Source organism: Ursus americanus, chromosome 20 (assembly GCF_024610735.1).
Source record: "Ursus americanus isolate L20-20 chromosome 20, mUrsAme1.1.p, whole genome shotgun sequence".
Taxonomy (NCBI): Eukaryota; Metazoa; Chordata; class Mammalia; order Carnivora; family Ursidae; genus Ursus; species Ursus americanus.
The window spans coordinates 38598231-38623874 of NC_142146.1; the positions used below are offsets into that span (position 1 = coordinate 38598231).

General features: G+C 35.5%; 1 protein-coding gene across 4 annotated transcripts in view; it reads left to right on the plus strand.

Annotated features, from left to right (window-relative positions):
• The window catches only part of TRPC1 (transient receptor potential cation channel subfamily C member 1), a 71306-nt gene that overhangs the window by 34405 nt on the left and 11257 nt on the right, over positions 1–25644 (plus strand). For all 4 annotated transcript variants that reach the window (XM_087870257.1, XM_087870258.1, XM_087870259.1 and 1 more), the window contains 4 exons: positions 1009–1204; positions 5650–5986; positions 17604–17743; positions 19423–19566. In XM_087870257.1, coding sequence (XP_087726383.1) covers positions 1009–1204; positions 5650–5986; positions 17604–17743; positions 19423–19566 — 817 coding nt within the window. The remainder of the gene's footprint in view (positions 1–1008; positions 1205–5649; positions 5987–17603; positions 17744–19422; positions 19567–25644) is intronic.

Below are 25644 nucleotides of genomic sequence, written 5' to 3' on the forward strand. Positions count from 1 at the left end.
AAACTGAATAAAAATTATTTTCTGAAATTTGACCACAATTGACTCATATTTCTTTCTTTCTTTCTTTCTTTCTTTCTTTTTTAAAAGATTTTATTTTATTTATTTGACAGAGACAGCCAGCGAGAGAGGGAACACAAGCAAGGGGAGTGGGAGAGGAAGAAGCAGGCTCCTAGCAGAGGAGCCTGATGTGGGGCTCATCCCAGGACCCTGGGATCACGCCCTGAGCTGAAGGCAGACGCTTAACGACTGCGCCACCCAGGCGCCCCTGACTCATATTTATTTCTAACTTTATTTTTAAGTTATTACTTTCAGACATAATTTTAATGTAACTGATGTTCTTAAAGAGGATTATCTGCTAAAACTTCTTAATTTCTCACAAGTTGGTTGATTTAAGCCTGTCTTTAACCAGCAGTTAAATCCTAAGTCTCAAGGAATAATGATTATGAAAGAAAATTCTTTACTAGGAGTATTTCACTGTCTTTTCTTTCCAACTTGAATTTTGTTCAAATGAACACTTTAAAAGTTAATCAGAATACTATTTTAATATCAGAAGTAGCATACAACATGTTGTAGACTATTATTGAAAACACCTCTCATTAAAAGTTACATAGTAATATGTATTGGATAGCATTATTATTATCTATTGTTTAGATAAGTAATATAAAAGGAAGTTTTATACCAAACTTACAGAGAATAAGGGCAAATGAGTTAATAACTGGTTGAGAACTATAACCAGAATTTCTAGGAATATCAGTATATATAAGGAAATTCTGTACTCATCTAAAATTATCAGCGTGAACACAGGGAACATAATTGTTACAGTTTTCCCCAAAGCTGTGGAGAATTTATGCACCAGTCGGTTCTTTTGACCATCAGCACAAAATAACTACAGATTTTGTATAGCCCTATCAGAATTAAAATGTTACTGAGTAAATAATTTTCTATTGAAAAAAGCTTAATTAGAAGCTGGAAGTGACATTTCTAATAATAGACTGTTGCGTTTTGCAGGAATGATTATGAGGAACTAGCCCGACAATGTAAAATGTTTGCTAAAGATTTGCTTGCACAAGCCCGGAATTCACGAGAATTGGAAGTTATCCTAAACCATACATCTAGTGATGAGCCTCTTGACAAACGGGGATTACTAGAAGAAAGAATGAATTTAAGTCGTCTAAAACTTGCTATCAAATATAACCAAAAGGAGGTATGAGTTTTTCTGTGATATATATAAATTATTTCTGGGGAGCCTGAATGGTACAGTCGGTTAAGCGTCTGACTCGGTTTTGGCTCAGGTCGTGATCTCAGGGTCCTGAGATAGAGCCAGCCTCCTCGCTCAGTGCGGACCGTACTTGGTTCTCTCTCCCTCTCGCTCTGCCCCTCCTGCTACTGCTCTCTCTCTCTCTCTGAGCCGAAAGCAGACGCTTCACCGACTGAGCCACCCAGGCACCCCAAGGATAATATACTTTAAAAGTTTAGTACAATGAGTACTGGCATTAAGCAAATTCTCAATAAATGGCAGTTGCTATTATTATTATTATTATTTTTGGTTGAAGGACAGTTTTACTACTTTCCTTTTTTTAAAAAAGTTGAACTATAGTTGACACAAGTTGCTTTTAACAATTAATATTAATTATAATAATATGGATGTTAATTTAATATTTTTGCCAAATATTAGCTATTTAGATAAGATCTTGTATAGTAAGTACCTTCATAATGACATTTCCATCTTGTGTTTTGTCTGTCAGAGGTTTGTTTTGTTGATTTGGTTATAAATAGTGCTTTCTATAGTAATAGTGCCTTTCTGTTTAAAAATAAAGTATCAGATATTGTGCTTCCTGGTTCTTACTTGTTAATTCATTGAAACCCAAAGGGGGAGAGGCACATGATATAAACTAAGTTGAATCTGGCTCTACTGGCATCATCTCTTCCTATTAAGGGAAATATCTATTTCTAGTCCCTGTACACACACACACACACACACACACACACACACACGATATGATACATGATTCAGGAACTTGAAGAAGGAATGTATGCATTTTGAATTTCAGTTTTTGAGATGATTTACTAAACATGGGTGTTTATATGTAGGTAATGATATCCAGTTGATAATATGAAGTGTTGGTAGATGATAGTTTTAAGATATTTTTTTCTAGGACCCATTGTTTTTTTTAAAAGATTTTATTTATTTATTTTAGAGAGAGAGTGCATGCACGCAAGAGTGAGAGCAGGAACAGAGGAAAGGGCAGAGGGAGAGGGACAGCCGATATCACGCTTAGTGCAGAACCCTCGCAGGGCTCAATCTCACAACCCTGAGATCATGACCTGAGCTGAACTCGTCAGACATGCAACCAACTGAGCCACCCAGGCACCCCTAAGGCCCATTATTTTTATTATCAATATAGATGTTGCAGTAAAACTTGCTTAATCAAATTTGTATTAATATAAAAATGGGACCTGAGATAGATAATGACAGAAGGCAAGATATAGGACCTTTGGTGCTTGGAGCAGAATTTCATATTATTTTGGTTGAAAATTTGAGCCTCACAATGGTTTTGTGACTCAGAAAATTGGTACTGGAATTTTAAGATGTTTATTTTAACATTACCTACATAGTATATCGCTTATCCAGATTTCTGGCTTCAAATCCTATGCCTTTTCTAGTACTCTAAGGTTCTTGATTAAGAGAAAACATTTATAGGAAAAAATTAAACACAAGAATTTAGATCAGTATAACTGTAAGATTATAAATCAACAACATACCTGTGTGCTTAAAAAGGAAATACAACACTGAGGTGTATAAATAGAAACAATACAGAACCCCTGATGTAATCTTCCTCTAATATACGTTTTGACTAGATTTAGGTTAATTTATTTACTTCCGTGTTCCACAACCTAAAATAGACATGAAATACTAGAAAATGATAGAATAAAGAGATAACAAAATACAAAGTCAACTTAAATGATTGAGAAAAGAACCTCAAAGAAAGGTGGAAAGAACTGAGATTATCCTGGTTAGGGAAGGAAAAACTAAGAGCCAGTTTCTTAATGATTGATATATATATATCACCCTGAGGACTCACAGATGTAACCAAATGTTCCATTCTAAAGAAGATGCAAGAAAAGGAGACAAGAAGTAGTAGTAATATTTTTATTTGAAAGGAAAATAGTCTGTAATTTTAAGGATGAATGAAAATGTAGCTTTTTAAACTAGATTTCTAGATATGATCAAAGGGGAGGATAATATCTTTCCAAATAGTTGGTAGACTTTGTTTAGGTAATCTGTCCTGAATAACAAACTCCTGATACTTAGTGGCATAAAACAGTATTTCATAATCATTTATAATAATTTCATAATCATTTTATTATGCTCTTGGATTGTAGGCCAGGAATTAGGAAAGGGCACAACAAGGATGGATAGTTTGTCCTTGCTTCACTATGTCTAGGGTCTCAGCTGCAGATAGCTCAGATGACTGGAGGCTACAATTATCTGGAGGCTTCATCACTCAAATGTCTGGTGCCTGAGCAGCAGCTGAAGACTCCCAACAGGGAGCTCTTGAGTGGGCTGGGTAGATCCATAGAGGGTGGGCCTCCTGAGCACTTACTACTGGAATCATGGAGGGGCATGGTCATCATGGTGGGTTGACTGTGAGAAGATGGTCTAAGAAGCCTCTGAGGGCTGCCCAGAGTGCCTGCATGTAGTCTGGGCTTCATTGCAGCATGGTAACTTCAGGTAGTGGGACGCTTTATATGGCAGTTAATGGCACCAAGAGCAAGTGTTCCTCAACCAAGGTGGAAGCTGCATGGCCTTTTAAAACTGACCCTCAGAAGTCACATAGTATCACTTCTTCCAGAATTTACTGATTAAAGCAATCACAGCTTTGTTGAATTGAAGGGTATGAAACACTGATAAGCCACCTCTTGATGAGAGGAGTAGCAAAGAATTTGTATCAATGTTTTAAAACCACCACAGACTTAAAACATTTCCAGCTGAAATTTTGTTCTTCAAATTACATATTTAACATGACTGTTCATTAAATCATCATTATATAGAGGAGTGACAAGGACAGCAATCAGTCCTTTGATATTGCGGGGAAGGGAGAAACCACTAAGTTTGGGATGCTACTAAACTGGGTAGTTGGTGGGAGGAAAAGCTATTTCTCTCCCCAGTATCTCATCTTGAGAGACAAATTAAAATCCCCAAGAGCACTGGAATCTGAGCAGAAGAATGAAGAATGAAGTAACACTTAACTGCCAAAAACAAGTGTAGTATATTAGGAAATTTCTTTTTTTTTTTTTTTTTTTTTAAGATTTTATTTATTTGGGGGAGAGAGAGAGCACGAGCAGTGGGGGCTGGGGGAGAAGGAGACAAGCAGACTCCACGCTGAGCAGGGAGCCCGATGTGGGGCTTGATCCCATGACCCTGAGATCATGACCTGAGCCAAAATCAAGAGTCAGATGCTTTTAATGGATTGAGCCACCTAGGCACCCAGGATAAATCATTTTAGAACAGAAGATTGACCAATTAGTATTTAATATCTGAATGACATTATAATCACTTGTGCTTTGGTAATTTCAAATCTGATCACATTATTGTATCCACAGTTACCAGAATCCTTAAGTTATACTTCACAACATGAGCATTACATTGGGAAAATACTGCTTCTGAAATTAGTAAACTAAGAAGCTTAGTAAACTTTGATAAATTGATTCCTATACTTGAACTAGAATTTCTCTCTTATTTGGCAATATATTTCCTTTTTTTCTTACACAGAATTCAGTTTAAGCAGATTTAAGAGTGTAATACATTTTGGGGCGCCTGGGTGGCTCAGTCATTAAGCGTCTGCCTTTGGCTCAGGGCATGATCCTGGTGTTCCAGGATCGAGCCCCACGTCAGGCTCTCCGCTGGGAGCCTGCTTCTTCCTCTCCCACTCTGCCTGCTTGTGTTCCCTCTCTCGCTGGCTGTCTCTATCTCTGTCAAATAAATAAATAAATAAATAAAATCTTTTAAAAAAAGAGTATAATACATTTTAAGAAATTCTCAATGTTTTCATGGAGCATAATTATATCTGATGTTTAGACTTGGATTGCTCTGCTATGTTAGTATCTTGGTTTCTGATAACTGAAATCAGTGGTTCTTCTAGGCAGAAGTTTTTTCCTTTGGTTTATGGTTTTTAATTTTGAAATTTCACAAATGTTATAAGAGTCTCTATAAATTATATTTTGCAAAATGGCTAAGTAGACTATTAATATTAATACTTATATACTACATGCTATGAATCAGGCACCCATCTAAGAGCTTTACATTTAATCCTTGTAACAAGTTTATGAGTAGAGAATATTATCCCCATTTTACAGTTGGCAAATTTGAGGCTTAAAGAAGTTTAAAGACTTGCTCAAGGTCAATTATTAAGTGGCAGAGTCTGGATTTGAATCCAGGTAATCTGGCTCCAGAGTCTATGTTCTCAATCTCTACACTTTTTTATTACATGTAAGAAAAATGAAAAACAAAAAATTATGTGGGCTGTATAGAATTGATTTAAAACTATTTACACTTTGAATATCAGTTAAATAATGGTATTATCAAATTATATTTACAGGTTTTCTTTTATTTATTTATTTATTTTTGTATGTGTGTGTTCTTTTCAGTTTGTCTCACAGTCTAACTGCCAGCAATTCCTGAACACTGTTTGGTTTGGACAGATGTCCGGTTACCGACGTAAGCCCACCTGTAAGAAGATAATGACTGTTTTGACAGTTGGCATCTTTTGGCCAGTTTTGTCACTTTGTTATTTGATAGCTCCCAAATCTCAGTTTGGCAGAATCATTCACACTCCTTTTATGAAATTTATTATTCATGGAGCATCATATTTCACATTCCTGCTGTTACTAAACCTCTACTCTCTTGTATACAATGAGGATAAGAAAAACACGATGGGGCCAGCCCTTGAAAGAATAGACTATCTACTTATACTGTGGATTATTGGTAAGTGTCAAGTTTATTCAAAAGATTCTGCTTTTATTTAGCCCATTAATTCTCCCTTGTTGGTGGCATTACAAACATCTGTGTTCAGTTTATAATTTTACACTGTTTACACAGCAAGAATTTGAACACTTTCATGATCATTGAAGACTTAACTAATATTTTTGTAATGATAAGTGATCCTGAATTTGATAAGGGAGCAGATCTCTTTTTTAATATTACTTAATTACATGGAAGTGAAAAATTCTTCATTCTCAGTCTCTCAAATTGTTCATTATAATTAAAACAGAAAAATTGTGCTGATTAATGCTTTTTTGTTATAAGAGTATGAATCTCTTCTTGGATACTTCAAAATGTAATACATATTATACTTTGTTGCATTTGAAGAGTTAACTATTTTGTTTTATTATACCATTAGTTTTCCTTTTAAGAACCTATGAACTTAGGAGGTTACATCTTTATCTTTATTATAGAAACATTATTTAAATTTAGATTGAAAGGATTCCCTGGTGACTCACTTAGTATGAATCAGTTCTTTGTAATGACAGCCAGATCTCTTTAGAAATGACAGGATGTTTAAATATAAGATACTTTATTTTCTGAAAATTGTTTTTATAACCATTATGCTATATGATAAATATTTTAAATGACCTGAAGTTTTTATAGCTCTTGCCCTTTTCTGTAGGGGATGGATGGGAGTTGAGATATAATCACATTATCTATTTATCCTCTTTTAATGACATCTCCTTTATTTCCCTGTGTATCTTCAGTCTTGTTTTTTTGTTTTTTGCTTTTTTTAAGTTTAATTTAGTTAACACATAGTGTATTATTAGTTTCAGGGGTAGAATTTAGTGATTCATCAGTTGCACATAACACCAGTGCTCATTACATTAAGTGCCCTCCTTAATGCCCATCACCCAATTACCCCATCCTCCACCCACCACCCTTCCAGCAACCTCAGTTTGTTTCCTATAGTTAAGTCTCTTATGGTTTGCCTCTTTCTCTGTTTTTATCTAGTTTTATTTTTCCTTCTCTTCCCCTATGTTCATCTGTTTTGTTTCTTAAATTCCACATATGAGTGAAATAATGATATTTGTCTTTCTCTAACTTATTTCATTTGGCATAATACCCTCTAGTTCCATCCATGTTGTTGCAAATAGCAAGATTTCATTCTTTTTGATCACTGCGTAATATTCCGTTGTACATATATGTGTGTGTATACATATATATGTATATGTGTGTGTATGTGTGTATATATATATATATATACACCACACATCTTCTTTCTCCATTCATTGGTCTATGGAGATTTAGACTCTTTCCATAATGTGGAAAGCATACACACCACATCTTCTTTATCTGTTCATCTATTGATGGATATCTGGGCTCTTTCCATATTTTGGCTATTGTGGACATTGCTGCTATAAACATTGGGGTGCATGTGTCCCTTCAAATCACTATGTTTGTATCCTTTAGATAAGTACCTAGTAGTGCAATTGCTGGTCCCTATTTTTAAGTTTTTAAGGAACCTCCATGCTGTTAATTTTAGCCATTCTTACTGGAGTGAGATAGTATCTCATTGTGGTTTTGATTTGTATTTCCCTAATGCTGAGTGATGTTGAGGATTTTTTTCATGTGTCTGTTAACCATTTGTATGTCTTCTTTGGAGAAATGTCTGTTCGTGTCTTCTGTCCATTTCTTGACTAGATTTTTTTGGGGGGGGGTGTTGAGTTTGATAAGTTCTTTATAGATTTTTGGATACTAGCCCTTCGTCTTTCTGATATGCCATTTGTGATTCTTTTTGATCACTGAGTAATATTCCATTGTACATATATGTGTGTGTTTATTTTATAGATATTATTTTCAATGATATCTTCTCCCATTCCATAGGTTGCCTTTTAGTTTTGTTGATTGTTTCCTTCTTCAGCCTTGTTTTTAAACTCACCTTTTTGCTATTTCCTATAGAGTAAAACAATATTAAAATTTAGTCTTTTCCATGGTATAAAGCACTGGTTGATCAATATGTTCTTTATTGATTTAATTATTAAATAATTTGAAAAAAATTAATGTATCATTTTCACGTTTAGTTCTCTTTCAGCTATAAAAATAATTTGCATGTTTTGGAATTTTAATTTTTATTTGGAAGGTAGTTAATTTCAAGCAACTTGATTTAAATCAGAGCTTTACTTTTAGCAGTATTCAATCCATTGTGCACTAACATTTAAAATTAGGTAGATAAAATAAAAATAACACACATTTGAATTCTAAGTTATTTAATATTTTAATTTAGGAAGTAATTTATACTTTATCACATGTAATTCCAAATTACATCATTATAGAGCTTTCTAGTGTGAAACTTGTTTATGTTGTTTTTTGAATAGGTTAAAAAATATTAGACTGAATGGAATCTCTAAGAAGCACTTTTTCCCTCTATTCATTTAAACTACTTCTGAAAGATTATTATATATATCTTAAAAATAAAGAAAGAAAATTTTATATCTTTTATCTGTAATCTATCGTTTAAATAGTCATGAGAAAGAAAGAATCTTTTCTTTGTTTTGTAATTAAGATTCAGGGTTTCCCAAGTCTGTATAAGGATCAAATTAAAGTTTATATTTCTTAGCAGTGAGTGAAAACTCATTGAACTTAAAGAGTCATACCACTCTTTGGATAGTGTAAATACTGGTGCTATAACAGAATTTCATAATAATGGTAGAACTGTTGCTACTTCTTTTTAATCATGATGGCCTTATTTTCAATGACATTATTGAACATTCATGCACACACAATATGATTAATTTTCTAATCATATTCTTTTTTTTTTTTAAAGATTTTATTTATTTATTTGACAGAGATAGAGACAGCCAGTGAGAAAGACAACACAAGCAGGGGGAGTGGGAGAGGAAGAAGCAGACTCATAGCGGAGGAGCCTGATGTGGGGCTCGATCCCATAATGCCGGGATCACGCCCTGAGCCGAAGGCAGGCGCTTAACCGCTGTGCCACCCAGGCGCCCCACTAATCATATTCTTCTTCACTAGAAGAGTGTATTGTGCATTTAGCTAGTAAAATTTCTGAAAGTGTTTTACTTTCTCAGCATAGCTTCTGCTTTGAAACCAACAGATCTGAATAAACCTTGCCAAGGACGTCTTCTAAGTCTGTTATGCAATTAGATCATTCTGGGCTTCCTTAAATATATGGATCTGAACTTGCTCTAAGAAAGCATGTAGGAATCATTGGCCTGCTTATCTAAAGGCACTTCCTTATTCAATGTATTATTTCACGCAGTGAACACTGTGACTTTTGACTTGTGATGGCTGACTTTTGTACATTTGCTTTTTGTTCTTTCCTTAGCTCTCCAGAAAAAGTAGGGTTAAATTATAAAAAAAAAAACCACGTAGTTAAAATGGAAATAATGTGTTGATGAATGCACAGAATATTAGTGGTATCCTTTTACTTAATTTTTTACTGTTAGAATGTAATAGAAGAGCTAGTATAAAATATACATGCATACATATATTTTAAAGATTTTACTTATTTATATATTTGACAGAGAGAGAGCGCACAAGCAGGGGAGCAGCAGGCAGAGGGAGATGGAGAAGCAGGCTCCCTGCTGAGGCAGATGCTTAACCGACTGAGCCACCCAGGTGCCCCTAAAAATAAGTTTTTAAAATTTTGTATAACTACTTTGTCCAAGCACAGGCAAACACAAGATATGGTGCAACACTCATGGAGCTTATGGTCTAATTAAGGCAAAAACCCGAATAACTTGAGAATTGCACAGATAAATGAAAAAGCACAAATGAGTTAAGTGCTGCTAAGTAAAGGTCATGGAGCTAGGAGAACAAGCATATCATAACAGCATCTTACTGAGTCAAGAAAGTTGGAAAGGCTTTCTTGAGGAACTGATAAATAAGCTAGATCTAAAAAATTAAAAAAAGAGTCAACTAAGACAATTAGGAGAGAAGAGTATTCTAGGCTGAAATAAAAGTTACATTCAGAGGCACCATGGCAAGAAGGAGTGTGGTACAAAGAAGGTACTGAGTAAGGGCTAGAGCAACGAGAACAAAAGAAGCAAAATCCAAGATTAAGCTGTAGAAATGGATGGTGCTTCAGACCATGGACAGGCTTGTGGGCCATGTTAAGTGATTTTGACTTTATGTCAAGGACAATGGAAAACCATTGAAATTTTTAAGTATTTGAGTGACATGATCGGAGGGAGACCAAAAGGAGTCTGTTGCAGATGAAAGCTGATGGTACCTTGGACTTAGGGTGATTATGATAGAAAAAGAGTAAAGGGAACAGACTTGAGAGATATTTACAAAGTAAAGTCAATAGGACATGGAAATACACAGTATATAGGAGGTGAGGAAGAATGAGTTTATTAAGCAGTGTAGGTATTTTGGAAGAGTACTTGGTTTGGGATTTGTGAGAGGGTAGATCCTGAGTGTGGTTTTGGATACATTGAAATTAAAAAGACTTCAGGTATCTAAAAGACAAATTAGACATCATAGTCTGGAGCTCAAGAGGAAGTCTAAGCTTGAGTTAGCAATGTGTGAATAATCTGCATATAGGTTGTATATGAAATTATGGGCATGGATGAAACACTTGAGAAAGTATAAAATGAGAATAGAGGATGTGGGAGCAGGCCTTGAGGAATCCCCAATGATGGGATTACAGCTTATAGTGTTGGTTACTAATTCTAAAAAAAATAAAAACTAAAAAGACCTTAAAATATAGTACATTGACTAGTATTCAAATGCAATGATTATAATAGTTTAAAATTATTTTGTTTTCTTAATTCAATTCAGAAATACCAAATATGTCAAGTGTATTAGTTTCATTTTGTTTTAGGGTTTTGCATAGAAGATGGGAAACCACCTGACAGTGGTACTTCCTATTCTTTCACATCTGCCTTTTTTTTCCTAATCAAAAATCTTTTCCAATTTCTTTTGTAATTGTTGTCAAGAGTTTCTTTTAGGTGTAATATTGCATTTTACAAAAATAAAACACTTATTTCTGTAAGCATCTTTTTAAAAAATTTTTTTTATTATATTATGTTAGTCACCACACAGTACATCCCTGGTTTTTTATGTAAAGTTTGATGATTCATTAGTTGCGTATAACACCCAGTGCACCATGTAATACGTGCCCTCCTTAATACCCATCACCAGCCTATCCCATTCCCCCACTCCCCTCCCCTCTGAAGCCCTCAGTTTGTTTCCCAGAGTCCATAGCCTCTCATGCTTCATTCATCTTTTTTGGTTTAATGTTTCAGTGATACAGTATTTGAGTTTAAAAAATGTAGAATATCTCGTTTAACATGTTCAGATAGTTTTTATGTATTCACTTCAGGAATAAGTGGAATTTTTAAAAGTGTTTCCCTATCAGATCTGCAAATATTTAAAAATGGTTTTCTACATAAAATGTAGGTACTGTATAATTAATATTTTATAAACAATTTTTTAAGAAAGCTTCGTGTGCTTCCTAGGGAATTATTCTGCCTACAGGTAAGCCAGAGGATGATTCTGACTGGCTTAACTTGATCTCCACCCATATGTTACGTTGTAGCACTCTATTCTTTTATTACTATATAAAGATCTTATGAAAGAATTTATCATAAAACTATCCTAGATTATAATACTGTTCTCTGGTACTCCTAGGAATGTATTAACTATGGAGGAATTTCTGGCCAAAAAAGGGGAAACGATTTTTTGGTTTGTTTGGGTTTTATTTGTGTATATTTATTCATTTAGCCAATTTTTTGAGCATCCAGTATGTATTAGGAGCCATCCAGGACATTTAGGACATTGGTTAATAAAAACAAAAGTTCTTACTTTTGAAGTTTCCTCTAAGTGGGGTGAATAAAGTCAGTTAATAATAACCATAATAAGTACACTATACCCAATAAAGTACTAAGGGAAAAGAAAGATAGAAGAGTTAGAGAGTTGGGAGTGGAGGACATGGGGTTTACAATTTTAAATAGAATGAACAGAGTAGGTGGTAAGCAAAGATGTAAAGTAAAGGAGTTAATCAAATGGATATCTGGGTGAGAAGCTTCCAGTCAGAGGGAAGAGCTGATATAAAGGCCCTAATGCAGGAGTCTTGTGTGTTCAGAGGATGGCAAGGAAGGAAAGAGGCCAGTGTGACGAGTAGTGGAAGAAAAGATTGATAGGAGAGAATGTCAGAGGGGAGAAGTGATATAGGGCCTTGTAGGTCATGGTAAAGAAATTACTTTTGACTCTGAGTGACATGAGATAAAAGGGAAGGTGCTATGCTCACTCTGCACAATCAGCAGCAGTGATCTTGGGTTCTCATTGACGTTCACACTCACAGTACGCGATAGGTGGGAACCTGGCACTGATTTACTTATTAGCTTTGTAAAAGGGTACAAGACAGGGAAGTACAACACGTCAGCATTACAGCTTCAAATATATCTTTATTGGCAGTTCTTACAAAAGTCTGGGGCTACTTCCCAGCCCCATTGTGGACACATTCAGTTGTACCAGATGAAGTCATATGGATGGGCGTGGGCTACCCTAGCTAGAGAAGCCTCAAATCTAGCAGCAGCTATCTCTCATAAAGCCCAAGAGTGTAGCTCCCACTGCAAGCACACTCTTGAGTTAAGAGAGACATCACACAGAGAAGCCGAGGCCTGTATTTTTCATCATGTCTTTTTTTTTAAATCTATTAAGACTCAAAAAATATCTTTATAAATTTCTTTTAATTTTTTTTATTTTAATTTTTTTATTATATTATGTTAGTCACCATACAGTACATCCCTGGTTTCTGATGTAAAGTTCGATGATTCATTAGTTGCGTATAACACCCAGTGCACTATGCAATACGTGCCCTCCTTACTACCCATCACCAGTCTATCCCATTCCCCTACCCCCCTCCCCTCTGAAGCCCTCAGTTTGTTTCTCATAGTCCATAGTCTCTCATGCTTCATTCCCCCTTCTTATTACCCCCCCTTTCTTTATCCCTTTCTTCCCCTACCGATAGATAAAATTTTCTTAAATGTCACAAATAAAGTCAATAAAGAAACACCCTGTTCACTGATGAATTAACATTGTAAAGGTTCACCATCCTGTAAACTTACTAGGTATTAGAAGCTACCATATTCAAAGTACTCCAGAAGATCATATAGACAATGATTTTTTTTAATAGCAAAATTGGAACACTCATATTTTTTTAATAATTTTTATTTTGTTATATTAGTCACCATACAGTAGTACATCCCCAGTGTTTGATGCAATGTTCCATGATTCAGTATTTGTATATAACACCCAGTGCACCATGCAATATGTACCCTCCTTAATACCCATCACAGGCCTATCCCAATCCAGGAACACTCATATTAATCATAACACTAATGTAATAAAAAAATACTGTTGGGGAATGGACAAATAAGTAGTCGAACAGAATAGAGAAACCAGAATTTGATCCAGTTTTATATATATATGATTTTATATTATTTATTATATTTACATATAGTATATTATTAGTTTCTGAGGTAGTTCAGTGATTCATCAGTTTCAACATGTCTTTTTATAGTCTTGGCTGTGTATACCTTCAGGGTGTATGAGCCCTCTTAGAGTCCTTCCAGTCCAGATGTAGTTCCCCAGTCAGTGTTGTTTTTATAATAGTGTTGAACACAGCTGACCTCCCGTATTTTTCTTAACATAGTATGTTTCCAAGGAAACCCCTTTAATAGACAGTAGCATGAGGTTTTGTTCCCGTGGAGAAAGAGTTCAGACCTGTAGTTAATCCTTTCTCCTCTGGGAACTACTTCAGAGTTTTGAGAAGGGAAGTAACACTTGCATTTTTTATTTTTTTTTGATGGTCAAATCACATGGCTTATTGGGTCAGTATAAAACATATACCCAACCACTATCTCACACCATACACAAAAATAAACTCCAAATGGATGAAAGACCTCGATGTGAGACAGGAATCCATCAAAATTCTAGAGGAGAACATAGGCAACAACCTCTACGACATCGGCCAAAGCAACCTTTTTCATGACACATCCCCAAAGGCAAGAGAAACAAAAGATAAAATGAATTTATGGGACTTCATCAAGATTAAAAGTTTCTGCACAGCCAAGGAAACAGTCAGAAAAACTAAGAGGCAGCCCACGGAATGGGAGAATATATTTGCAAATGACACTACAGATAAAGGACTGGTATCCAAGATCTACAAAGAACTTCTCAAACTCAATACACGAGAAACAAATAAACAAATCAAAAAATGGGCAGAAGATATGAACAGACACTTTTCCAATGAAGACATACAAATGGCTAACAGACACATGAAAAAATGTTCAAAATCATTAGCCATCAAGGAAATTCAAATCAAAACCACACTGAGATACCACCTTACGCCAGTTAGAATGGCAAAAATAGACAAGGCAAGAAACAACAATTGTTGGAGAGGATGTGGAGAAAGGGGATCCCTCCTACATTGTTGGTGGGAATGCAAGTTGGTACAGCCACTCTGGAAAACTGTGTGGAGGTCCCTTAAAAAGTTAAAAATTGAGCTACCCTATGATCCAGCCATTGCACTACTGGGTATTTACCCCAAAGATACAGACGTAGTGAAGAGAAGGGCCATATGCGCCCCAATGTTCATAGCAGCAATGTCCACAATAGCTAAATCGTGGAAGGAGCCGAGATGCCCTTCAACAGATGACTGGATTAAGAAGTTGTGGTCCATGTATACGATGGAATATTACTCAGCTATCAGAAAGAACGAGTTCTCAACATTTGCTACAACATGGACAGCACTGGAGGAGATAATGCTAAGTGAAATAAGTCAAGCAGAGAAAGACAACTATCATATGATTTCTCTCATCTATGGAACATAAGAACTAGGATGATCGGTAGGGGAAGAAAGGGATAAAGAAAGGGGGGGTAATCAGAAGGGGGAATGAAACATGAGAGACTATGGACTATGAGAAACAAACTGAGGACTTCAGAGGGGAGGGGGGTGGGGGAATGGGATAGACCGGTGATGGGTAGTAAAGAGGGCACGTATTGCATGGTGCACTGGGTGTTATACAGAACTAATGAATCATTGAGCCTTACATCGGAAACCAGGGATGTACTGTATGGTGACTAACATAATATAATAAAAAATCATTAAAAAAAAAAAAACATATACCCAATAGCAAAGGAAAAGAGATCTGGGGTAAATTTACACTTAGGGTGGAGCACCTTACAACTGAATCCTCTGATTGATTGATCGATTGATTTTTGCAGTTAAACACCATTATGAGGCGTTATCTTTATTTGATTTTTTTGATAAGAGAGCTATTAAGTAAACTTTATTGTTAATTTTCTTTTTTTAAGATATTTTAGTTCTCTACAATTTTTTCTTTAAAGATTTTATTTATTTATTTATTTATTTATTTATTTATTTATTTATTTATTTGACAGAGAGAGGCAGCGAGAGAGGGAACACAAGCAGGGGGAGTAGGAGAGGGAGAAGCAGGCTTCCCGCTGAGCAGGGAGCCCGATGCGGGGCTCAATCCCAGAATGCTGGGATCATGACCTGAGCCGAAGGCAGATGCATAACGACTGAGCCACCCAGGAGCCCCCATCTCTACAATTTTTTAAATTAACATATAATATATTATTGGTTTCAGAGGTACAGGTTTGTGATTCATCAGTCTTACATAATACCCAGTGCTCATTACATCACATGTCCTCCTTAATGTCCATCACCCAGTTACCGCATCCTTCCACCCCATGCCCCTCCAGCAACCCTCAGTTTGTTTCTTATAATAAAGATTCTCTTATGGTTTGTTTCCCTCTCTGGTTTCATCTTGTTTTATTTTTTCCTGTCTTCCCCTATGATCCTCTGTTTTGTTTCTTAAATTCCACTTATCAGTGAGATCATATGATAATTGTCTTTCTCTGATTGACTTATTGCACTTAGCATAATACCCTTTAGTTCTATCCATGTTGTTGCAAATGGCAAGATTTCATTTTTTTTGTTGGCCGAGTAATATTCCATTGTATATGTATACCAGATCTTTTTTTAATCATTCATCTGTCGATGGACATCTGGGCTTTTTCCATAGTTTGGCTATTGTGGATATTGCTGCTATAAACATTGCGGTGCAGGTGACCCTTCAGATCATGACATTTCCATCTTTGGGTAAATACCCAGTAGTGCAATTGCTGGGTTGTAGGGTAGCTCTATTTTCAACTTTTTGAGGAACTTCCATAGTCAGCTTGCATTCCCACCAACAGTGTAAGAGGGTTCCCCTTTCTCCGCGTCCTCTTCAACATCTGTCATTTCCTGACTTGTTAATTTTAGCCATTCTGACTGGTATGAGGTGGTTATCACATTGTGATTTTGATTTATATTTCTCTGATGCTGAGTAATGTTGAACATCTTTTCACGTGTCTGTTGGCCATTTGGATGTCTTCTTTGAAGATATACCTTTTTCGTGTCTTCTACCCATTTCTTGATTGGACTATTTGTTCCTTGGGTGTTGAGTTTGATAAGTTCTTTATAGATTTTGGATACTTGCCCTTTATCTGATATGTCATTTGCAAATATCTTCTCCCATTCAGTTGGTTGTCTTTTGATTTTGTTGACTGTTTCCTTTGCTGTGCAAAAGCTTTTATCTTGATGAAGTCCCAATAGTTAAAATGGATGAAAGATCTAAATGTGAGACAGGAATCCATTAAAATCCTAGAGGAGAACCTGGGCAGCAACCTCTTCGACCTCGGCTGCAACACTTGCATTTTTTATAAGGATTACTCTGGTTGCTCTGTGGAGAATAGATTTTAAGGAGACCAGGGTAAAAGCAGGGAGACCAGGTAGGCTATTTCAGTAATCCAGGCTAGATGGGATGGTGGCTTGAAGTTGAAGAGGTAGTGACAAGGGTTAGATTCTAAATATATCTTGAAAGTAGAGCCAACAGGATTTGCTGTTGCATTGAATGTGTGGATTAAAAGAAATAAGAGTTGAGGATAATTCAAGGAAATTTGGATTGAGCCACTAGAATAATGAAGTTTCTATCAACCGAAATGGGAAGACTTCCAAGTACTGTGAATTTGGGGTCAGAGATTAAGAGTTCGGTTTGGATATATTAGGACACCCATTGGGGATGTCAAGTTCGTATACAATTTGAGTTTAGGAGAGAGGATTAGAGATATTAACTCTATAAATACAGATTGAGTTTAGAGAGATAAATTTGAAAATCTGCCCATAGATGGTATTTAAAACCATTAGATTAGACTGGATGAGGTCGCTGTAGGAGTGAACATAATAAAGAAAAGAATCAGGAACTGAGCCTTTGTGGTGTGTGTGTGTGTGTGTGTGTGTGTGTGTGTGTGTGTGTGTGTGTGTGTTTAGCATCGATTTATTTGTTTCCTTATGCTTGTTTCACATTTATTAAAATTCCTCTCTGAGAAAGATATTATCATATAAAACTTATATTTTCTTTCAAATTGAGAACTTTTTACTAAAAAGTTATTTTTTTTTCTGAATGAAGCTATAGCTGATATGAGTATTATTTATTTAGTATCTTGAGTTCTAAAGTATTTTTCAGTTTATTATTGAATTAAGAGCATTATTTGATTTTTTTTTCCTTCCTTTTTTAAGGGATGATTTGGTCAGACATTAAAAGACTCTGGTACGAAGGATTGGAAGACTTTTTGGAAGAATCCCGTAATCAACTCAGTTTTGTCATGAATTCACTTTATTTGGCAACTTTTACCCTCAAAGTGGTGGCTCACAACAAGGTGACTATTAGCTATGTTAATTGGAGACACAATGAAGTTTGTTTAGGAAAAACCTAAGATACGTAGCTATATAACTCAGAGTTACATTGGCCCAAATCTGTATCTGATGTGTTTTCATTTTAAACCTATCCCAGTATAAGGGAATAGTGTGCATTGTTTCCTCCCTTCTCATAGTTTGAAGGATGTTAATTACCTTTTAATGTTGGTTACCTATTATATGCCAGGCACCATGGTTGATACTTGCTATACTTTATCTCATTTTATCCTCACAGGGACTCTATGGGACAGATGTCCTTATCCCCATTTTGCAAATAAGGAAAACGAAGCTCAGAGATATTAAGTAACTTATCCAAGACCACACAGTAAGAAACCAAGACTGGATTTAAATCCAGGTCTGTCTAGGCATTTTCTTTCTACCAAATGCCGATTCCTTATATCTGAGCTAGGTTCATTTACCTCATTAACGTGTATATATACTTAAAATGAGAACACGAAGTTACTGAAATTGATTAATGTTAGTTATCTTTATACCCGCTAGAAAAAAGTTTAAGAATTCATTCTATAGTGTTTTACCACATTCTAAATCATGATTATTATTTTCTATAGCTTAAAAAGTGATGTAAATGTGATAATTTTTTGATGCCTCTATTTTAAAATTTAGAATTTGACAAAAATTTAGTTTTATATACATCTTATAATTTTATGAAGATGTAAGCTCTTCCAAGCCCAGAAAAGGTAATAGATTTTATGTTAACTATCTTTGTTTAAGACCTAAGTTTAGAATTCTTCTAAGGTGTTACAGTCAAAGAACTAAGAGATATATTTTCTGTTTTTTTAAACTAACTTATAGACTATAGAAAAAATAAACTGGTTATTTTACATCATTTTACTTTATTTAAAAAAAAAAAACTGTATTCCTTTAAATGATCAGTAGTATGGAACATGTTTGTTAGGCATTTTTAGTGACCAGAGTTGTGAAATGACTAAGAAAATAAAAGTTGGTCATACATAGATAAATGGTTGAGGGTCATTGGTGTCTTATGCTGGTCTCTTTAGTTCTAGAAGTGGGGTGCTCATATAATTTTTTATCCAAACCAGGACACTTTGAGAGTGAAAGGGGGCATTAATAATTGTGCCAGGAAAGCTGCCATATAATTTGGGACTATCCAGGCAGTTTGAACATGTGGCCACACTATCTGAGTATAATAATTCACTCTCTTTCTTGGTATTTAGAAGGGAGAAGAACTTCTAGGGTTCATTCTAGAAACCTAAGTTAAAGGGCTGGTTTAATTTAATATGATAGCTAATTAACTGAGAGCAAACATACTTAAATTTTCTTAATACTTAAAGTTTGTGTTGTAGAATTTAAGGAAAACCAGTAAAGATTTCATTCATAAAAGGTTTAATGACACTTTTAAAAAATTGTTTAATTTTTTAAAACCTAAGAATTTCTGAGAAAACCTCTTTATATTAAGTAATATTGCCTCACATATGTAAAGATCTTTTATTTAGTTAAAATAATTTATTTGTATTAAAAGAAGAGAACTTTATAAAACATAAAAGGAGAGCCCCTAAAAGGGATATAAGTAATTAGTTTTCTTTCAATAGTCAGAATATTTATTTTTATTTTCCTAAGTTGAGGGAGCTATTTACCTTTGGCTTTTTCTTCCTAACTTTAGTTTCATGATTTTGCTGATCGGAAGGACTGGGACGCATTCCATCCTACTCTGGTGGCAGAAGGGCTTTTTGCATTTGCAAATGTTCTAAGTTATCTTCGTCTCTTTTTTATGTATACAACAAGCTCCATATTGGGTCCATTACAGGTAAATAATTAATTTTTCTTAAAGAATATTTGTTAGATGTCATTATTATTCTATTTTGCTGTTGGTCCACTGGAACATTGTTCTCTCATGATGTTAAAGTTAAACTTTGCTTTTGATAATAATTAACAATTGAGAGGACTCTGCGAGCTCATCTGCTTTGGTTCTGACTGAATGATAATCCTTTGCTTTCAGGTATTCAGACTTTATTAAGCTCTGGCCCATTGTCCTTCTCCCTGCAGCCCATTGATGTAGATTTGTTTAAAATATAGTTATACTTCAGACAATAGAGGAACATGAAAATCTGCTTTTTACCAAAATGAATCTCATATTTAAAATTTTCAGTGATAAATATGAGGGAAATGTTGTACAAAAAGAATTCATACTTAATGATGATTTTGAAAATAAATAAGCTATATTTTTAAAATACTCTTTCACTTTGTTTAGTAAATATTAAATGTAATAAGTTGGAAAATAGCATATTTATTTGACAGAGAGAGAGACAGCCAGCGAGAGAGGGAACACAAGCAGGGGGAGTGGGAGAGGAAGAAGCAGGCTCATAGCGGAGGAGCCTGATGTGGGGCTCGATCCCAGAACGCCGGGATCACGCCCTGAGCCGAAGGCAGACGCTTAACCGCTGTGCCACCCAGGCGCCCCGGAAAATAGCATATTTAGAACTAACAAGTTTCATAGAGTTCATGTAGTCCAGCTTTATACTTTATAGTAATTTATAGCTCAAGAAATTGAGTTTTTGAGATGGTATGTGATTTGTTCAGAGTAGTATGACTATTATCATGAAAGTCCAGGACTAAAATCTGAATCTCTTTACATTAAAGAAAGGACTCATAATTGGTTGAATTTGCCCCACCGATTGTAGTAGTGATTGTTTTTAGAAGGTGGGGAACAACTCTGTTATATGAGTAGCTCTACATAGACTGTAAGTTATGAGTCTGAAAGTCTGAGTAATATTAATTTTTTCTCACTAAGTCAAAATGTACTAAGAATGTAGATGTTTAAAAACATTTTTAGGGGCGCCTGGGTGGCACAGCAGTTAAATGTCTGCCTTCGGCTCAGGGTGTGATCCCAGCGTTCTGGGATCGAGCCCCACATCAGGCTCCTCCGCTAGGAGCCTGCTTCTTCCTCTCCCACTCCCCCTGCTTGTGTTCCCTCTCTCGCTGGCTGTCTCTATCTTGGTCAAATAAATAAATAAAATCTTTAAAAAAAAATAAAAATAAAAATAAAAAAATAAAAACATTTTTAAAGGAGATGTTTTAAATAGAGGATATAATTACCTTCTCCAAATAGAGATATGAAAATAAAATACATAGGAAAAACTTGATTTGATTTGGCTTGTGCTATCATCCTGCAACAGTGTTTCCTAAAGTGTGGTTTCCTTAACCACGTCCTATGAGGTGCTCTGACTGAAGTAAGTCAGACACACTGCATTCCATATAACTCTTTTGGGAATTCACAGTGCACATTATCGTATTAAAGCTTATGAGAAAGAAGTAAAGAAACTTGTGTAACCTTGTTCAAACGATCATTGCATAAACTCATTTAATGTCATACTCAGTTTTCATTAGACACGCTCAAGTCTCTGTTTTTCTCCAAAGCAATAGTATGTGAAACACTGGTTTAGACTGTTATTTTGATTTAATTTTGCCACTAATATCTTCTATGAATGTTTTAGTCAAGATTCAACAGTATTTTTTACATGTGTGTTGATTTTTTTAAATTTTTTATTTTATTTTAATTTTTTAAGTTAAAAACTGATGATATCACCAAGTTTCTATACTGGAAATTTTTTTATAGATTTCCACAGACAGTTAAAAAGGAAAAGTATGCTATTGTTTCTTAGTGAATTATCTCTTTACTTTTCTTAGAACTGTTGAGTCGGGTCTTCTGATGTAGTCTCTTCCCAAAAGACTATAGTTGTGTATACAAATACTGCATAGATAGGTATTTGTCATTTCAGCTGTTGTTGTGTGTTTTTCTCCTCCAGCACGATAGTTTATATTATCCTAATAGCCATAGAACTACAGATAATTTAGGTGAAGCCAACAAATATTTATTGTGTTCCTGTTTTTTAAAAAGTCTGCAGGTTAATCATAATATATGCTTAAATATTATGATGTAGTTCAGCAAGTGATTTTTAGAAAACTCTCTTTATTAAGGTATACTTTGCATACAGTAAAATACACCCATCTTAACTGCATAATTTGATGAGTTTTGCAAATGTGTAAATTTGTTTAATCACCACCATAATCAAGATAGAGAACATGTGCATCACGCCATAAAGTTTCTTGGTACCTTTTTGCATTTAGTACTCCCCTTGCTCTCTCCCCAGGCAACCATCGTTGGGATAGGCTAGTCTCAGAACTGAAGGATTTGGAAATACAAATAGGATTAGTATGGTATTACAAGGCAAATCTTCCCAGACAGAAGGTTGTCTGCAAACTTTAGTGTTACTGATTCTCGTGGTCAAAAGCTCCCTGCTCCAAGTTGTTATATCAAGTATGCTGCAGGAAGAAGGAGGAAAGGCAGAGGGCAAAAGGCAGAAAGCATGGGCCAGCTGTCTTTCTCTTTTTATCAAGAGAGCAGTCATTTTCCCTGGAGCCCTCCCAGATGTTTCCACTTACAACTCATTGGCCTGAATTTGGTCACATGGTTATTTGTAGCTACAAGGAAGTCTGAGTAGGTGAGTACTTTTAATTGAGCATATTGCCCCCCAAGAAATCAAGGTCTGGTTAGTAAGGAAGAGGGCAAAAAATAGATATTGAATAGGAATCTGTAGATTCATATTTTCAGGCTTTTACTTAAAGAAGTTTTCAAATAAAGACATTAGTTTTCCTGTGCAGTCTTACTAACATGACAGATTTGTATTGCATAATTCTGCCAAAATATTCTAGAAAAAATTAGAAGATTTATAATATATTTTTCCATTTTGTTCATCATAAGGATCTCAATTAAAATGGAATGATTCAGTTATGAATGTAAAACTAAAAGAAATGCAGAAAGAAAATTGACAGTAAGTTAATTACTTTAGCAAAAGTGTAATTTTTTTCCTTTATGTATATAACCTGCTATGTCAGATAATGTTTTTATGTGATTACTGCAGTTGGTTTTTAAATTTATCTCCATATACTAACATTTTTTCCTTCCAAATTCTTGTAGATTTAGAAGTTGACAGACTTTTATTTTAACTGGATATATAACCTGTGTTAAGGGTACAGATCTCTCCCTTGGTTAGAATGACCATATGTTATCATCCAAATAGAAACACTTCGGGGAATACTAACTAGGGAAAACAAGTGGAAACTGGGACTCTCCTAGGCAAATGAAGGTTACAGGAATAACATATAGTAGAGTACATAAAATGGTTCTATATTTAGCAGTGATTGAGTCCTCTATTCTAGTACTTAACATTTTTATGATTGTGTTCATTAAATTTATAACTTATGTTGTAGGTAGCCTTTGGAAGGTGACCTTATATGTCTGGCTCTACTTACTTTGTAGCCATCTCTCACTGTTCTCATCTCTTTTACTGAAATTCTTCTCCATCTGGGCCAAGGCCAGTCACTAATCTCATACATGTCCCATGCTCTTCCACCTCCATGTCATTGTTTATGTTATTACCCTGTTTAGAATGTCCCAGCCAGGGGCGCCTGGGTGGCTCAGTTGTTGAGCGTCTGCCTTCGGCTCAGGTCATGATCCCAGTGTCCTGGGATTGAGCCCCGCGTCAGGCTCCCTTCTCAGCAGGAAGCCGGCTTCTCCCTCTCCCACTCCCCCTGCTTGTGTTCCCTCTCTGGCTGCCTCTCTCTCTGTCAAATAAATAAATAAAATCTTTAAAAAAAGAAAGAAAGAAAGAAAGAAAGAAAGAAAGAAAGAAAGAAAGAAAGAAAGAAAGAAAAAGAATGTCCCAGCCATTCCTCTGCTTGTTGAAATTTTATTTATTTATTCAACAAATATTTATTGAGTTCCTGGTAGGTACTGGACACTAAGGATACTAAAATGAATAAGCTCCAATATCTCCTTAAGGAGCTCACAATACCTTGAGGGTGACAAGCAAGCATGACATTTACAGCGGTAATTGTTGTTACAGACAGCTCAGAAAAAGGGCACACACTTCAGGTTAAGGCACTTCCCAGAAGAGATGACACTGGAATTAAGTCTTGAAAGATGAGTAGAAAGGAAGTGGGTTAGGGCGTCCCAGGGAGAGAGAACATGTACCAGCTTTAGGGCTCTTGCCACTGGAAAATCCATTCCTACACTCCTGCTCCCTTGCTAATGAATAACTCCATCCAATGAACTTGATACTTTGAACCTCTAATGAGCACTTTCTAAAGCTTGTCTTAATTGTAAGACAATTAAAATTTAGCTTGTCTTAAATTCCAGATGATGTTATTTCTACTGAATTGAAAAGTCCCTGAGGATGGGGAATATATCTTTATTTTTTCATCTGTACTTTACTCACTGCCTTGCCATAGTAGTTACTTACTGTTTGTTAAATTGAATTGAAAAACTGGTTAGAATGGGCTTGGGTAGAGACAAGTGCTGATTGGTGCATGAAAAGAAAAAAGCTGATGGAGAAATAGGACAATATCCTAGCTGTCCTTGGAGCTGCTTATTCAAAATATATTCAGCAACCACATTTGTTGGACATTTCATGTGGGCCAAGCACTGTGCTGTTTTCCACTTATTTAATCCTCATCACGACCCTTGCTGTTTTTTATTTCCATTTTACAAATGGGGGATCTAAGGCTTAGAGAGGTTCAGTAGTTCACAGAACTAGACACAGGTAGAGTTAAGAGTTGAACCTGAGTCTGTCTGAATCCACAGACCAACCTGCTCTTTGAAGTTAACTCTTCTGCTTTTATGAAGGATGCCAGCTAATACACAGCAGCAGATATGAGTTATGGTTGGGCATAAATCAGTAATGTTCTACATCTTAACAAAAAAAGACACGAAGATAGAATCTAAAAAGAAAGGTGGCAATTGTAATAATAACAGTTAATATTTGAGCCCTTAATGTGGATACTATTCTAAGATCTTTATTTTCATTAAATCCTCACAACCGTTCTAAGAGGCAGACTCTTTTATTTCCATTTCACAGAGGAAGAAACTGAGGCATAGAGACATTAAGTAACTTGCACAGGGTCACACAGCTGGTAAGTAGCTGAATTGGGATTCCAACCCAGGTGGTTTGGCTCCAGAGCTAATGATCTTCACCACTCTGCTAAGTTGCCCCTCTGTTTTCAATGCTACAGAATAATGTGATTCCCTCGTTAACTTTTATTGTACGACACTTCTTTGGGTAGGCTTTAATAACTTACAAATTTTAAAAATTCTTCCTGGTTTATCCACGTGTTTCCAATGAATTAGACGACCTTTAGCACTTGTAGTTGGGTCATAAGACAGAAAGGACAAGACAGGCCCAACCAACTGGGTTCAAAATCTTGTTCCATTACTTAACTGTTACTTCATCTCTGTGAGTCTCAGTTTCTGTGTCATTGTTGTGAGGATTAAATGAATCAGTAAATGGGTATATAAGATGCATCTCATAGCAGAGTCCCTGACACATGATTAGTTTTACATAAATGATTAGATCCGTTCCTCCATTCACTTTATAGTTAGTGGAGTTAACTGTGGCAGACCTGAAACATAGTACAAGGAAACTTGGAAGGTAAATGTAGTGTCTGACACATGAATACGTACTTTATTCCTAGGGAATTATTTGGCTTTACTGGATAGTTACTAGATTTGATTTACTGGTCTGTAACACATTAATGGCATATTGTCCTTTGCAGTGAGTAAAGAGTGATTTCAGGTGCCTTGGATTTTAGCATATACTGGGGATGGACAATTTTTTTTTTAAGAAGAATAAATGTTACAGTTAGAGGGAAACTTAGAGGTAATGTAATCTAGGAGTTCCCAAATTGGTGAGGCTCCGTCAGAATCACCAGGGGAGCATGTGAAACCTTCATTTCTAAGTCCTGCCCTCAGAGATACTCATTAAATAGATTGGGGTGAAGTCTGACAAATTTTTAATAGCATGTAGGTAAGTGAGTCTGATGTAGCATA